General features: G+C 35.9%; 1 protein-coding gene across 1 annotated transcript in view; it reads left to right on the top strand.

Moving 5' to 3' along the window:
• The window catches only part of LOC121389183 (sodium-dependent neutral amino acid transporter B(0)AT3-like), a 94,061-nt gene extending 79,202 nt beyond the window's left edge, over positions 1–14,859 (top strand). Inside the window, exons 7-10 of the mRNA XM_041520788.1 lie at positions 5,909–6,110; positions 8,362–8,521; positions 9,830–9,992; positions 14,016–14,859. Coding sequence (XP_041376722.1) covers positions 5,909–6,110; positions 8,362–8,521; positions 9,830–9,992; positions 14,016–14,249 — 759 coding nt within the window. The 3' untranslated portion in view covers positions 14,250–14,859. The remainder of the gene's footprint in view (positions 1–5,908; positions 6,111–8,361; positions 8,522–9,829; positions 9,993–14,015) is intronic.
• The last annotated feature ends 386 nt before the right edge of the window (positions 14,860–15,245 follow it).

The raw sequence follows: 15,245 nt of genomic DNA, 5'->3' as shown, positions 1-15,245 counted from the left end.
TCTTGCAATATTCATAAAAGGTGTTTAACGTATGCTGTAGGTCAGATGCAGTTGTTGCTAAGAGGGCTGTATCATCAGCATATAGCAGACAGATAAGTTGAAGACCAACGTCAATTGGGTTTTCGGGATTATCTGGGATAGGGGAAAGCCCTTCACATCCATGATTGAATAAGTAGTCTTCTAAATCATTTAAATATAAAGAAAATAAAACAGGTGATAAATTTTCGCCTTGCCGGATACCGTTGTTGCATGGAAATAGCCCGGAGTGTTGGTTGTTTACATATATAAGCGATTTAAGGCCTTGGTACATCTGGTGAATGATTCTAAAGAATTTGCCGTTTATATTATTATATAATAACTTTTGCCATAGATTAGTTCGTGAAACCATGTCGAAAGCTTTCTGAAAATCAACAAACGCGCAGTACAACTTCTTTTTTCTTTTTTTCAAGATATCTATCAAATTATGTAAGGTGAATATGTGGTCTGTTGTGGAGTAGCCTTTACGAAAAGCAGCCTGGACTTCACTCATGATATTATTTTCTTCAATAAATATATTTAAACGGTTATTGAGTATAGATGTAAATAACTTAGAACAACAGCAAAGCAATGTGATCGGTCGGTAGTTTTCAGGCGATAGGCGGTTTCCTTTATTTTTAAAAATTGGTATGATGATACCATTGAGCCATTCCTCCGGCAAAACACCGTGCTCGATGAGTATGTTAAAAAGTTTAACGTAAACTGGCAAGAGAATTGTTGCGGTTGATTTAATGTACTCGTTAACGACTTTGTCAATACCAGCAGCTTTATAATTTTTAAGTTGTTTTATGCCTTTTAAAATTTCATCTTCGCTGAATTGTCCATTAATAATACTGTCATTGTTTACTTCATTTAGTGCTTCGTCCATATTAAATTCGGGTGTATTATCCTCATTCGGTTCGCCCTTGTTTAAATTACTGAAGAAATTGAAGAATTAATTTACTGGGGGAACGTTTATGTCCGATTTGCGTGGTCCCTTTAATATTTTATAGAATCCCTTGGAATCGTCTAGTTGTAATGTTCTCATTTTCCTTTCAGTTTTAAATCTGTGTTGTGAGTATGCGTTAGAAATAAATTTATTATAGGACTTACTGGCATTAATTAACCTCTTTTTATTTTCTATTGTTTTGTGTTTTGAGTATAATGTTTTTGATTCATGATACTGCCTTCGCAAATATTGACATCTTACCCCAAACCAGGGTCGCTTATTAGCAGTGGACTTTTTATCACGGTTGTTAGCGCGAGCACGCACCTGACCAAATGTTGAGACTGCCGAGTCTAAAAATAGATTTTTCAGCGTGTCGGCTGCTTGGTTAACACGTGCTTGTAGATCAACAGATTCATCGTCCAGTACTAAGAGGATTGTTTGAACTAAGTTATTATCGATATTATTGATATATTCCTCTCGTTAACTTGGGATCCACTTAGGAATGTTACTGGGCGCGATTTCATCACTTATGTTCTTCCTAATATCAACATGCGTGTTTGAGTAAGTATTGCATTTATATGTAAGTGCTAATGCACAATGAATATCTGAGAAAAATGGGTCAAAATCACAGATATCGAAATCAGTTACATTTTCAAAAACATGGTAGGTACCGATTGCGTAATCGATCAGGCTCGAGTCTTTGCTGGTTACTTTCCCTATGTTTTTATCATTTCCACATCTACCGTTTAGAATATATATATTATGTACTTTACACAGCTGTACAAGTTTTGCCCCATGTCCATTAACCCTTCCCTTGTCCTGGCTTGCCCTATCTCTAGGAATATCGATATTATCCAGCTTTGATATATCATTTAGGAAATTTTCCATATCAATATTATCAATAAAGATATCATCATCAAGAGTAATATATTATAATCAGGATAACATTTGGTTCTGGCATTGAAATCACCCAATAACAGCAAAGGTTTTCCTGATTCTACATTTTGAGAGATTTCATTTTCTATAATGTCAAAAGTGTCTTCTTTAAAATATGGTGATCCAGTAGGTGGGATATATACAACACCTACTGTTAAGCAATTACCATCACCTTTCTGAGTTTGGATGTCTGTGATACTAAAACAAGATATATATTGAGAGGATATTTGTTCGGTGACTTTGACAATATTAGATAATTCATTTTTTACACCAATAACAATGCCGCCGGATGACCTTATACCTTTTCTATTATTGAAATAAGTTGTGTATCCTGGAATAAGTTTTAGCATACTGTCAGAGTCATCAGTTTTACTTTCAGTGAAACATAAAATGTCATATTTTGAAATAAAGGATAAGAAGTCAGGTATAATTAGTTTACTTTTTAACCCACAAACATTCAAGCTTAGAATTTTTAACTTGACAATCAGTGTTAATATCAGGGTATTCTGTCCCATCAGCAACTTGTGTATTTTCAACAGAATGTTCTGTCTTCTTGTTCTGAATACTATCTTGGGGCTGATTTTCTGTGTGAAGTAAATTTCTGCAGTGAGTATTACAATTAGTATGGGGTTGCTTTACAATGAAAGGTAAATTATTTTGGTAAGTGATACTACTAGATTGGTTAGATATGATAGTTTGCTCTGCATAACCAAGATTCTGGTGAGTAGGTGTATTTACAAGATTTTGTGAGTTACTCACAGTTGAAATGCTAATTGGATTGTTAACATGGAGGTCAGAAATCACAGTCTGTTCAGAATGGTGTAAGTTAGAGTAGGCATTAATGTCTATTAACTCATTATGTGAACTACCTTTACCTATATGGTTGTAAGGAGTATCAACATGTACTCTATTTTGTGAATAACTAGGGAAGTAAGCATCAGTATGTACAATATTTGGTAAATTATTTACAAGTAGGTCAGTAGCAGAACTGTTAAAAATTAAATCATTATGTGGAATGGTATCTGTCTCTCTATTTTGACAACCATAAGTAGTATTACTATCTGCAATCATAGTTGCATGACTATTATGGTAGCTATAGGTAATATCAGCATCAGCATGTACACTATTTTATGAATAATTACCAGGGTAAGTGTCAATATGTACAGAATTGTTTGACTTATTCACAAGGTCACTAGCATCACAGTTAATGGTTAATTTATTATGTGAGATCATATTTGTATCTCTATTACTATATTGTGAGTAATTATAAAGATGAGTGTCAACATGTACAAGATTATGTGACATATTCACAAGAAGTTCATTATTAATACTGTTATTATTAATAATTAACTCTTGAGATAACATATCTGTATTTTGACACTTGTCATGGGCAATATCAGTATCAATATTCACTATATTTTGTGAATAATTAAAGCAAGCTTCATTACATAAAGTGTATTGTGGATTACCCTCAGGTACATTATTACATCTGTGATAGGTACACCCAGTTCTTATAATAGAGTGTGAGTTACTAACATATATAGCATTAGTGAGATTGTTTTGATAACTAGAATGGAAGAGGTAGTTATCAGTATGTAAAGGGGTTTGAAATTTGCTCACTGATAATGTATTAGTAGTGTTGTTATTTATTGGCTCATTGTGTGTAGGTATACCTGTACCTATATCAGTGTGATGATTGGGGTAAGTATCAGTATACACATTTGGGGAGAGGTTAGGAACCAGTTCATTATCTACTGTTATATATTCATTAACATGGTCATGTACTTTGTCAACTCGGTTATATGTATGTACATAGGAATAGTGATCAGCATGTTCATCACCATGTTCTGGCCAGTCTGCAACAGTTTTATCATGACCAGGTTAGGTAAAGTAAGAGTCTGTGTCTCTGATGTTATGTGAATTATGTATGGGTAAGTCACTTGTAGGATTAATAATGGGAATATCACTATGTACTGACAAAAGTGTATCAGCATAGTAACACCTAGCTTGAATAAAACTAGGTCCATAGTTTTGTAGACCACCCACATTGTGGTAAGGATATTCCTTTATACCTGTATTTGGTATTGGGAAGTTCTGATGGATATTAGGTGCAAAGACGCAAATATGTTATTAGCTAGAGATGTTAAAGGGACATTCCTGAGTTTGCTGCACTTTTTAAGATGTTATCGACCAACAAAGACTTTTTAACGATTATAATTACATATCAAATATATTTTTCTGCATAAAACATTAGTGGCTGTATATTAAACGTGTCTCTGATTGTTCTAATATTTGTACTAGATTAAAATTCATTTTATTTTTTTCGTACGTACGAAATTATTTGAAGACAAAATCCAGTTTTGGCTACTTACAAATATTAAGACGACACATTGAATATGCAGACACTGATATTCTAAACCAAAAAATATATTTAATATATAAGTTTAATCGTAGAAATATTTTATTAGTCGGAAAGATCTTACAATGCAGCAAACTCGGGCATGTCTCTTTAATACATACATCACTGTCAAAGTTACAGTAATCGTATACAAAAACATTTAAATCATCTATAATTTTGTTCGCTCTTTTAAAATAGTTATCTATTTAGGCACCAAATAGAATATGACAACATACTGACTGGTGAAATAATTCAATTTAAAATGATTTAGAAGAATATTGATAAGACCTCTAAAACCAACAGGGTAATTGCAATCTGAAAACTGTAGGGGTAACAATAAAATGGGATTGGTGAGTCTGAGCTCAAACAATAGGTATTTTACATAATATGGACCGAATCACCTCAGTGGATCCATTCAACTGACTTGGATTTATTTCTCTTTCCATCATGTGCACCACAACTTGTCAAAGGCCGTGGTATGTGGTTTCCTGTCTGTGGGAAAATGCATATGAAAGATCCCTTGCTGCAGTAAGAAAATTGTAGCGGGTTTCCTCTGATGACTACATGCCAGAATTACCAAATGTTTGACATCCAATAGCCAATGATCAATTAATCAATGTGCTCCACTGGTGTCGTTAAACAAAACAAACTTTAAAACTATTTGTTAACGTAATATGGGTATTTGAAATACAATTCACTGAGATGCGTATTGCAGCGTTGGACAAGATATGCGTCATACAGGGGTAGACAGTAAAGACTTATTCCCACTGGGCTAGGGGCTAGATGCCTAGAAATGAAACTAGTCCTAGAGGCGGATCCACGAAAGGGCACCACGGGACCCGTGCTCCTAATTATATTCAAATGCTTCTGTTTTAATGTTATTTTTGGCATTTACCTTAGTTTGACACCCAATAGCCGATATACTCTTCGTGCTGGAGTGTCGTTAAACATGCATGCATTCATTCATTCATTCATTCATCCATCCATTCGTTCATTCATTCATTCATCCATTCGTTCATTCATTCATCCATCCATTCGTTCATTCATTTGTTCATTCATTCATTCATTCATCCATTCGTTCATTCATTTGTTCATTCATTCATTCATTCATTCATTCATTCTTTTTCTGTCTTTTCACGAGTTGTACTCTTTCCTCCTTTAATTTCCCCTGAGGTCACGAAAACAAAGGTAAATTGAAATCAGCACTGGAAACTACTTATCCAGGGAATTATACACATTTAACCCGTACATCCCACACCGGAACTCCTCTTCCCCATAGCGAGTCGGACGCTAAAGGAGGTCTCACCACATATAATGATATACAATTAAATGCCTTGGTGGTGTAGTGGTTACGCCTTCGGACATAAGGCTGGTAGGTACTGGGTTCTCCTCTCGGAACCGGCTCCCACCCAGAGCGGGTTTAACGACTCAATGAATTTGTGTAAGACCATTGCACCCATTTCTCTCTTAGTAACCACTAACAACAAATTCTCTGTCCTGGACACAGTCCAGATAACTGGTGTGTGTATGTGTGTCCAGGACAGCGTACTTGAACCTTAATATATACATAGAAATAGGTTGAAAGGAAATGACATATTTCTGTCTTGCAGTCCGCCTCTGGGACAGGCTTAGCTTTCATCGCCTTCACGGAGGCCATCAACCAGTTTCCGGTGGCGCCACTGTGGGCCATTCTGTTCTTCCTGATGCTTCTCACTCTTGGATTGGACAGCATGTTCGGCACGCTAGAGGGCGCTCTCACTTCCCTCAACGACATGATGCTGTTTCCACACGTCAGGAAGGAAATCGTCTGTGGTAAGCTATTAACCGTAAAAAAAAAACAACCCCAAAACCCCCCCCAAAAACCGTATAATTTTGTTTTGTCTGTTTCAAGTAATTTTTAGGACTGAATGTGATTTTTGAATTGTGGTTTAAATATAGAGTAATATTTGTTATTTTGTTATTTGCAACCGCATTAATTAAAATGTAAAATTAAAAAGTACATATTTGCCAAAAACTCAACATTAGTAAAAAGCAGCCGTGTTTACTGATAAAAGCAATATTAAAATTACTTATGTTTTTTTCAGAATATATGTTATTTGAAATGGGCTTAGGACTGATTGTGATTTTTGAATTGTGGTTTAAATATAGAGTAATATATTTTATTTTGTTATTTGCAACCGCATTTATCGTTGAGACATGTTATCGCATTAATTAAAATGTAAAATTAAAAAGTACATATTTGCCAAAAACTCAACATTAGTAAAAAGCAGCCGTGTTTACTGATAAAATCAATATTAAAATTACTTATGTTTTTTTCAGAATATATGTTATTTGAAATGGGCTTGTCGATTTGTCTTTTTACTATTTTACGGTTGTACCATAATATCAATAATAACTATGTCTTCTGCACTTTCAATATTTTGTTAACATGAATTTTAATTGCCTGCAACTAACAAGAATATCATACACAATTTTTTTTTTATATTTTAATTATAACTTCTTATACATAATTACAATCCAACCGTATACTTAACGTGCTATATAGTTCAGTTCAGTTTCTTTAGTTTCCATACGCACGTGATGTGTTTATTAGTTAATATCTTCTATATTACTACCCACGTAATTATTTATCATGCAATTATGTATGGTTTATTTCGTTTATTTTAGACATGTATTGTTTTTCCATGCATAAATGTGTTTTAGATAGTGCTATAGCGCTCCGCACCATTACCAGGTATTGTAAATACGTATATATTATAATTTGCTGTTTTTATTATAAAACTTATAAGTTGTATAACGTAAACTAATAAAGAACTGATGTATTTGTGTTACTTAATTTTACTTAGCCTTATTATTTGTGTATATTTTAATGCTGTTAAATATATCCTACACTGTTACCCATTTCAGCGAATGTTCCATTAAAAGACAACTTATTCAGCGTCTACTATTTATTTAATGAGTTTATTTATGATTAATTTTCAGGGTGGTTTGTCTCATATCATGCATTTTTTTTACCTTATTATTCGTGTATATTTTAATGCTGTTAAATAGTTCTTACAATTTTACCCATTTCTGTGGATGTTCTATTAAATACAACCTACTATAGTCCTGTTCAATTGTTTAGACCCTAAGTGTTTTTGTAATTGTTACGTTTACTTCCTATTTAATCCTTGTTTTCTTTACATTTGCATGAAAACAAATCCAAACCCCGACAGGTTTTAGATCTTGTGTAAGCTGATTTTTGTTTGTTAGTACACCCCAGTTATGTTAGGTTAGGTACGGTATGTAACCTTGTTGCAATGAAACAAGCTATAATTAATTGCCTTCACGTAGCCTCGTATCCTAATATTTTGTTATGCAAATAGCCGTAAAATGGGAAATAAGTAAACTTCGTGTATTTTAAATGAATAAATGAAAGAAAGAAATGTTTTATTTAACGACCCACTCAACACATTTTATTTACGGTTATATGGCGTCAGACATATGATTAAGGACCACACAGATTTTGAGAGGAAACCCGCTGTCGCCACATAGGCTACTCTTTTACGACAGGCAGCAAACTATGGTAATGCAAACAAATAAAGTGATGATCAACATCAATATAAAAATTCAAGATTTAAATAAAAACAATGTAAAGAATTGTGCAAAAATACAAATATCACAGATAGATACTGACTTTTACTCAAAATTTCAATTGTGTGCTGTATTGGCCATTCTCAAAGAGAATGTTACACCCCTGCAACACGGTGAGGTTACAGCATTTTAGATGATGAATTGTATATAAAACATGTCGGGGTTTGGGTTTGTGTTCATGCAAATGTAAAGAAAACAAGGATTGAATAGGAATTAAACGTAACATTTGCACAAAAAAACGTAGGGTCTAAACAATTGAACAGGACCCCATTCCACGAAGCGATATTAGCGCTAAAATCACCGTATTTGCACAAGGTAGCAATGCATTTGAGGTGATCTTAGGGTTAAGATCGCTTCGTGGAACGGGGACCAGGACTATAGTATTCAGCGTGTGCTATTTATTTGAGTTTATTTATTTATTTATTTCCAGGGGTGGTTTGTCTCATATCATGCATTTTTGCACTATGCTTCGCCACTACGACTGGCCCGTACGTGTTCTCTCTGTTTGATTCCTTCTGCGCCAACATACCCCTGCTAATCATAGCGCTGTCCGAATGTATAGCTATTTCATATGTCTACGGTTTAAAACAGTAAGTACTGTCCAGTATCTTTGTACCTTGGTTATAACAGACAGAGATATCTTCATACCTTTATTATCGTTTATCGTAAATATATTCTTATGCCCTAGTTATAAAAATATCGATAAACCATGGTTGTCATAGAACTACTTGTATATCCTAGTTATTGTAAAAATATCATTGTACCATGATCATCTACTCAGAATGTATTAAAGGGACATTCCCGAGTTTGCTGCAATTTTAAAGATGTTATCGACTAACAAAGACTTTTTATCGATTGTAATTACATATCAAATATATTTTTTGCATAAAATATTAGTGGCTGTATATTAAACGTGTTTCTGATCATTCTAATATATGTACTAGGTTATATTTCATTTTATTTCCTAAAATATAGTTTTTTTTGTACGTACGAAATTATTTGAAGACAAAATCCAGTTTGGGCTTCTTAGAAATATTAAGACGACCAGAAACACATTAAATATACAGACGGTGATAGTCTAAACAAGAAAATATATTTATGTAAGTTTAATATTTTATTAGTCGGAAACATCTTACAATGCAGCAAACTCAGGAATGTCCCTTTAATTATATTTTAATTATTGAGAAAATCTCGTTATATCCTGGTTGTCATTGACATATTGTATCATGGCTATCGTAGATATATCATTATAACATGGTTATTGTGTGTAAAGATATCTTGATCTGGTTTTCTTAGCGTTAACCATGTACGTATCGCTAAGTCATATGTCACAAGTTCAAGGAAAAATATCGCTATTTAGCCTACTATACTGTGATATGTCTACTACACCCAACTCTCCTTCAACAAACAACAAAAACACAACAAACAAAAAACCCGGAAAATCCCCACACCAAAAGCAAGAACAAAACATTACAAAACAATACAAACAAATAACACTTTGTTCTGATTACTAAAAATCTTTACCATCTTGACACTTTTCTTGCATAACATTATATTTTAAATAAGTTTTTTTTAAAGTTAGTTTTGTTTAACGACACCACTAGAGCCCATTGGTTTATTAATCATCGACTATTGGATGTCAAACATTTGGTAATTTTGACGTATAGTCTTAGAAAGCAAACCCATTACATGTTTTCATTAGTAGCAAGGGATTATTTATATGCACCATCCTATAGACAGGATAGCACATACCACGGCCTTTGATATACCAGTCGTGGTGCACTGGCTGGGATGAGAAATAGCCCAAATGGGGCCCACCGACGGGGATAGATTTATTTTAAATATGTATACATATATTGTATCTATGCTATAAAAATTGTATACCCGTATGTTTACAGACTATCCGATGACGTCGAGTTGATGTTGGGCAGCAGACCCAGCTACTTCTGGCTGATATGCTGGCGCTACCTGGCGCCCGTTGCCATGTTGCTCATTCTAGCAGCAAGTCTCGTGGAGATCTTCTCCAACGGAGTCACGTACGACGCGTGGGACGCAGAAAAGGTACGACAAGTCACCATTAAGCCGACGCCACACTATGCGAGTGTCTCGTACGAGAATATCCCATAGTGACCGATGAAATCATACTGAGCTTACGAAGCTTGTTTTTCTTATACGTAGTTGTTTAAGCATTGTAAATACATTTCTTACACACCCGATGGTGAGAATATCATGCATTATTTATAACATTATAACACATGGGTTGTTAACAATTTCTGGCCGCTCCTAGGTGATGACCAGGTCACCAGTGCCATGCAGCCAGTGAAAAACAACACGGTGGAAATATATTACACTGTGACGTGTAGTTAACCTGACAATCATGTGTCTGTGACGCGTAAGTTCGCTACAAGTGCAACGATTGTAAATAATTATTAGTCCAAAAAGATGTTAAAATTTGCTTAAAACCTGGTTTTGGAGGATATGTAAGAAATAAAATAATACATTCGTGTCCGTTGGATACCATTTTTCTCACAGCGTGTTGTTTAAAAACTTATCAAACTCGCATTCGCTCGTTAGATACATTTTAAAACAACTCGTTGTGAGATAAATGGTATCTAACGGCCACTCATGTATTATTCTCTATGCACTTGTAGTTACACGCACAGAGCCGGGACTTAATCTCCTAGGAATGCAGGTCCTAGGTCTAATATACCTAGGAATGCAAGTCCTAGGACTTACGTTCTTTAGGAATACTGGTCTGACTGCCAGGATATCAAGTCCGGGCCGGACTTGCATTCCTGGACAATAAAAATTTAAGTCAGGTCGTACACATACAAATTAAATTATAAATGTAAACAAAACGAAAAACAGTTTCCTTTTTGGTTTATTTAATTAACTTAGGATACTAGCGCCTCTCTTTATTTAAATATTTTCTATTTATTCCAATATTTTCCATTTATATAATTTGCAAGAGTTTGTACACATTTTGTTGAGCTTATTACATGAGCAGAACCAAGGTCTTTATTCATTGCGTATTGTTCCAACTAATAAATGTTTAAACATTTAAAAGTAACTCAAAAACATTTACCATAATTCGAAGCATATTAGTACTCGCAAATAAGTATAACTTGCCCATATGATATACCAACACAATTATCTGTTAGACATTATATATTAGTATTTGATAATAATAATAATAATAATAATAATAATAATTTAACTATAAAAATGTGATATTTGCGTTATATACATTATCTTGTTATTATATAATTTTAAGAGTGTGCCTTTCTGTCAGTAATGTTGCAGGCGCGTGTACATAGGGTGTGGGATGGGGTGGCGTGTTCTAAACACCCCTCTTCAAAGCAAATTTCTTGACCTCTCCCCTGCATAACTTACTGAACATGTGCCTGCTTTGTCAATTTTGCTCATTTTAAAAATTAATTTTGTCTAACATATGACATAATTATCAGACTCTAGCCTCTATGACATCTTAGTCCCAACTAACCATACCATCGATAAATAAATATGTTAAATGGTTTCCATTAATGTTCATCAGTTAATAGAAATATGAATGTCTAAGAGTGGGTTTTAGCAGCTCAATGGGCTATTATACCGATTAAAACAAAACAGTATTCCCTGAACAATTATCATACTGTCAATAATATGCACACACAATTTACAAAGATCCTTTTAAACAAACTAACTACTCATGACACTTTCACACCTGACCGTTTTGGTCGCAATAGGCATTCAGACTCCCTTTTTGGGAGAAGGGGTGGGGGAGGCATGCTGATCATTATTGCCCGAACGAAATTAAAATGTCCGAATCTGGAATCATGAGTAGTTAGTCTCTTTAAAAGGATCTTTGTAAATTGTGTGTGCATGTTAGTTACCAGTTTTCATATATATATTTTTAAAACAATTTTGGGCTACATATTGAGGGTGTGTGTGTGTGTGTGTATTTGTTCGTGTTGAACACATGGACATATAGCCTGCTTTATATCTGTAGTTGCTTTATATACTTTTGAAAACAGCAAGATATTCGTCCTACTTCAATATGCTAACAAAAATGTAAGACGATTACAAAAATTCACTCACATGTCTGATCCACAAGTCTATGACGTAAAAAACCCATTAAGTTGATACTCAAACTTAAAAAATATTTTTTGACATGGAGATTTGAACCCACAATAAACTCGTACACTTATCCATCACACTACGAGGGAAGGCTGCCCAAACCTCACTTTTTTTCTCGTGTCTTTCTGGCAGCTCGTGCAAATTGCAGAGTATACTAAACGGACATCTAATTTGCCAGACTAGTATTTCTGTCACTGTTGTAGAAGGAATTTAAGTCCGGTAGGAATACATGTCCTAGGATAAAAACAACTTAAAAATAAACCAGGAATGAAAGTCCGGATAAGACTATGGTTCCTAAGATATGGAGGTCCGATAGGACTACTGTTCCTAGGAACCGAGGTCCTACAGACCGGCGTTCCTTTTACACCGGTTTAAGGATCCGCGGGGCCTGTAGCACAAATAACAACAGGGCCCCTTCCAGGATATATATTTTGCAACCCCCTCGGGGAGAGGGGAAAATAAATGTACACATCTACGCGGGCCCCCTGAAGCGCGGGGTGCTACTAGGATAAACCGGCTCTGTGTAACACGCGTGTAACACATAAACAGACTTTGTAAATTCGGCCTATAATGTTTGCTTTGTCACAATCGCCTATTCTTGTGGCTATTCTTGTAAGTAAAAGTAAAGTTTGTTTTATTTAACGACGCCACTAGAGCACATTGATTTTTAATCTTAACATCGGCTATTGGACGTCAAACATATGGTCATTCTGACAGGTGTTTTTTTAGAGGAAACCCACTATCGCCACATAGGCTACTCTTTTACGACAGGCAGCAATGGATCTTTTATTTGCACTTCCCACAGGCAGGATAGCACAAACCATGGCCTTTGTTGAGCCAGTTATGGATCACTGGTCGGTGCAAGTAGTTTACAACTACCCATTGAGCCTTGCGGAGCACTCACTCAGGGTTTGGAGTCGGTATCTGGATTAAAAATCCCATGCCTCGACTGGGATCCGAACCCAGTACCTACCAGCCTGTAGACCGATGGCCTAACCACGACGCCATCGAGGCTGGTCCTATTCTTGTAAGAGACTCGTATCAGCTCAGTCGGTTGAGTGCTCGCCTGATGTGCTTGTCTCGCAGGATCGAACCACCTCAGTGGATCCGTTCAACTGCTTGGTTTTTTTTTCTCGTATCAACCAGTGCACCATATCTGGTCAAAGGCCGCGGTATGTGTTATCCTGTCTGTGGGATGGTGCACATAAAAGATCCCTTGCTACTAACGGAAAACATTTAGCGGGTTTCCTGTTTAAGACTATATGTCAGAATTACCAAATGTTTGACATCCCATAGCTGATAATTAAAAATCAATGTGCTTTAGTGGTGTCTTTAAAAAAAAAACCCCCAATCTAATTAAAATTAGCTCCACTATTACATGTGGATCTAACAGCAGCCCGTTGGAGCTCATGTCCAGTTGACCTTTCATTCGACCAATCAAAACCTTACTTGCAAAATCATGCCAGTGATTTGAAAAGAATTTGAAAACATTCGGGATTATGCCGAGGGTATACGAAATGATTCGGGTGAATTACGAAGTATGCCGGAAACTAATTGCAATATAAAATTTGATACAAAATTCGTTTCAAGACGAAACAAAAAACCCATGATGGTATAGCCATAAAATCTGTTTATACTAGTATACAATCCAGAGTTTATTACTGCACTTTCCCCCCTGTTTTTTTTTCAATGTTGAAATAGACCAACAAGTTCGCCTATTGCATAAATAGTCTCGCCCGATATTTTTAGAATTTGTATGCTCCCGAATAACGCTGTAAAAGGCGAAGTGTAATTGGTCGATATTTAAATTGTTATTTATAGATGAAATGTCACCTGGACATGGGAGTCTACGCATTGCTGTTAGATCTACTGGTATATACAAGTAGAGCTAATTTTAATCAGATTGAAAAAACCCCTAAACTTTATTTTATTGAATTTTTTGTTTTGCAGGGCGTGGCTCACCGGTTATTCTGGCCTTGGTGGTGCCAAATGTTCGCCGTCATTCTCATCTTGGCATCGGTGCTGTGGATACCAGGCATTGCGCTCTGCAAGTATTTCGGTTTCATCAACATGAACGAAGAGCACCCGTCGTTTTTCCCCATCGATGTCCTCAAAGAAGAACGCAAAATTGTTCCCCACAAATCCACGGATTTCGAAAGGATTGTTCTGGGTTTCAGGGACTGATAAAAAAAAAAGTATTTACATGTACAGCAATCAAAGAAGAAAAACATTCCATTTAATGACGAGAAGCAGAAACTGTGAATATTATATTGTATGATTTCCGTGAGTGATTTTGTATTGTGGATTTCGTGATGACGTCAAAAGGTTGTGTGTTTACCAGTTATTCCAAACAGAGGATCTAGAGAGTGAACTTATTCGGGGCTGGGTCGGTGCGGTGGTTTTTATCAGTCCATTGGACCAGAACAATGTTTAGTCTAACGCTTTTGCGAGTCCTATTTTGTACAACTGGAGTTTCGTTTCACGTATTATATTTATAACACCACGTGAGACCACCAAAATCCCACCAAAATTAACATCACCTATAAATAGTTTACACAAGCTTTACATGTTCAGGGATCTGGCTAAAGCATTTCCACGTTACAACTATCTTAAAGATTTCGGCACACTAAAGGCTCATATAGACTGCATGCGGCGTGTGCGTGCGGTCCAACTGTTGCGTCTGCGGCTTCGTGGTTAGGCCATCAGTCTACAGGCTGGTAGGTACTGGGTTCGGATCCCAATCGAGGCATGGGATTTTTAATCCAAATACCGACTCCAAACCTAGTGAGTGCTCCGCAAGGCTCAATGGATAGGTGTAAACCACTTGCACCGACCAGTGATCCATAACTGGTTCAACAAAGGCCATGGTTTGTGCTATCCTGCCTGTGGGAAGCGCAAATAAACGATCCCTTGCTGCCTGTCGTAAAAGAGTAGCCTATGTGGCGACAGCGGGTTTCCTCTAAAAAGTGTCAGAATGACCATATGTTTGACATCCAATAGCCGATGATAAGATAAAAAATCAATGTGCTCTAGTGGCGTCGTTAAATAAAACAAACTTTACTTTGCTTGCGTTTTAGGCATATACACCATATTTCATTGCGGCTGGCAGCATGCGTTTTGCAGACACACGCATCGCACGCATCCAGTTTAGACGCTCTCATTGAAAGTAGTCGGACCGCA

The sequence above is a fragment of the Gigantopelta aegis genome, chromosome 14, assembly GCF_016097555.1.
Source record: "Gigantopelta aegis isolate Gae_Host chromosome 14, Gae_host_genome, whole genome shotgun sequence".
Classification (NCBI taxonomy): Eukaryota; Metazoa; Mollusca; class Gastropoda; order Neomphalida; family Peltospiridae; genus Gigantopelta; species Gigantopelta aegis.
Note: the sequence above shows the minus strand (reverse complement) of the source record. Positions and strands in the feature narration are given on the sequence as shown.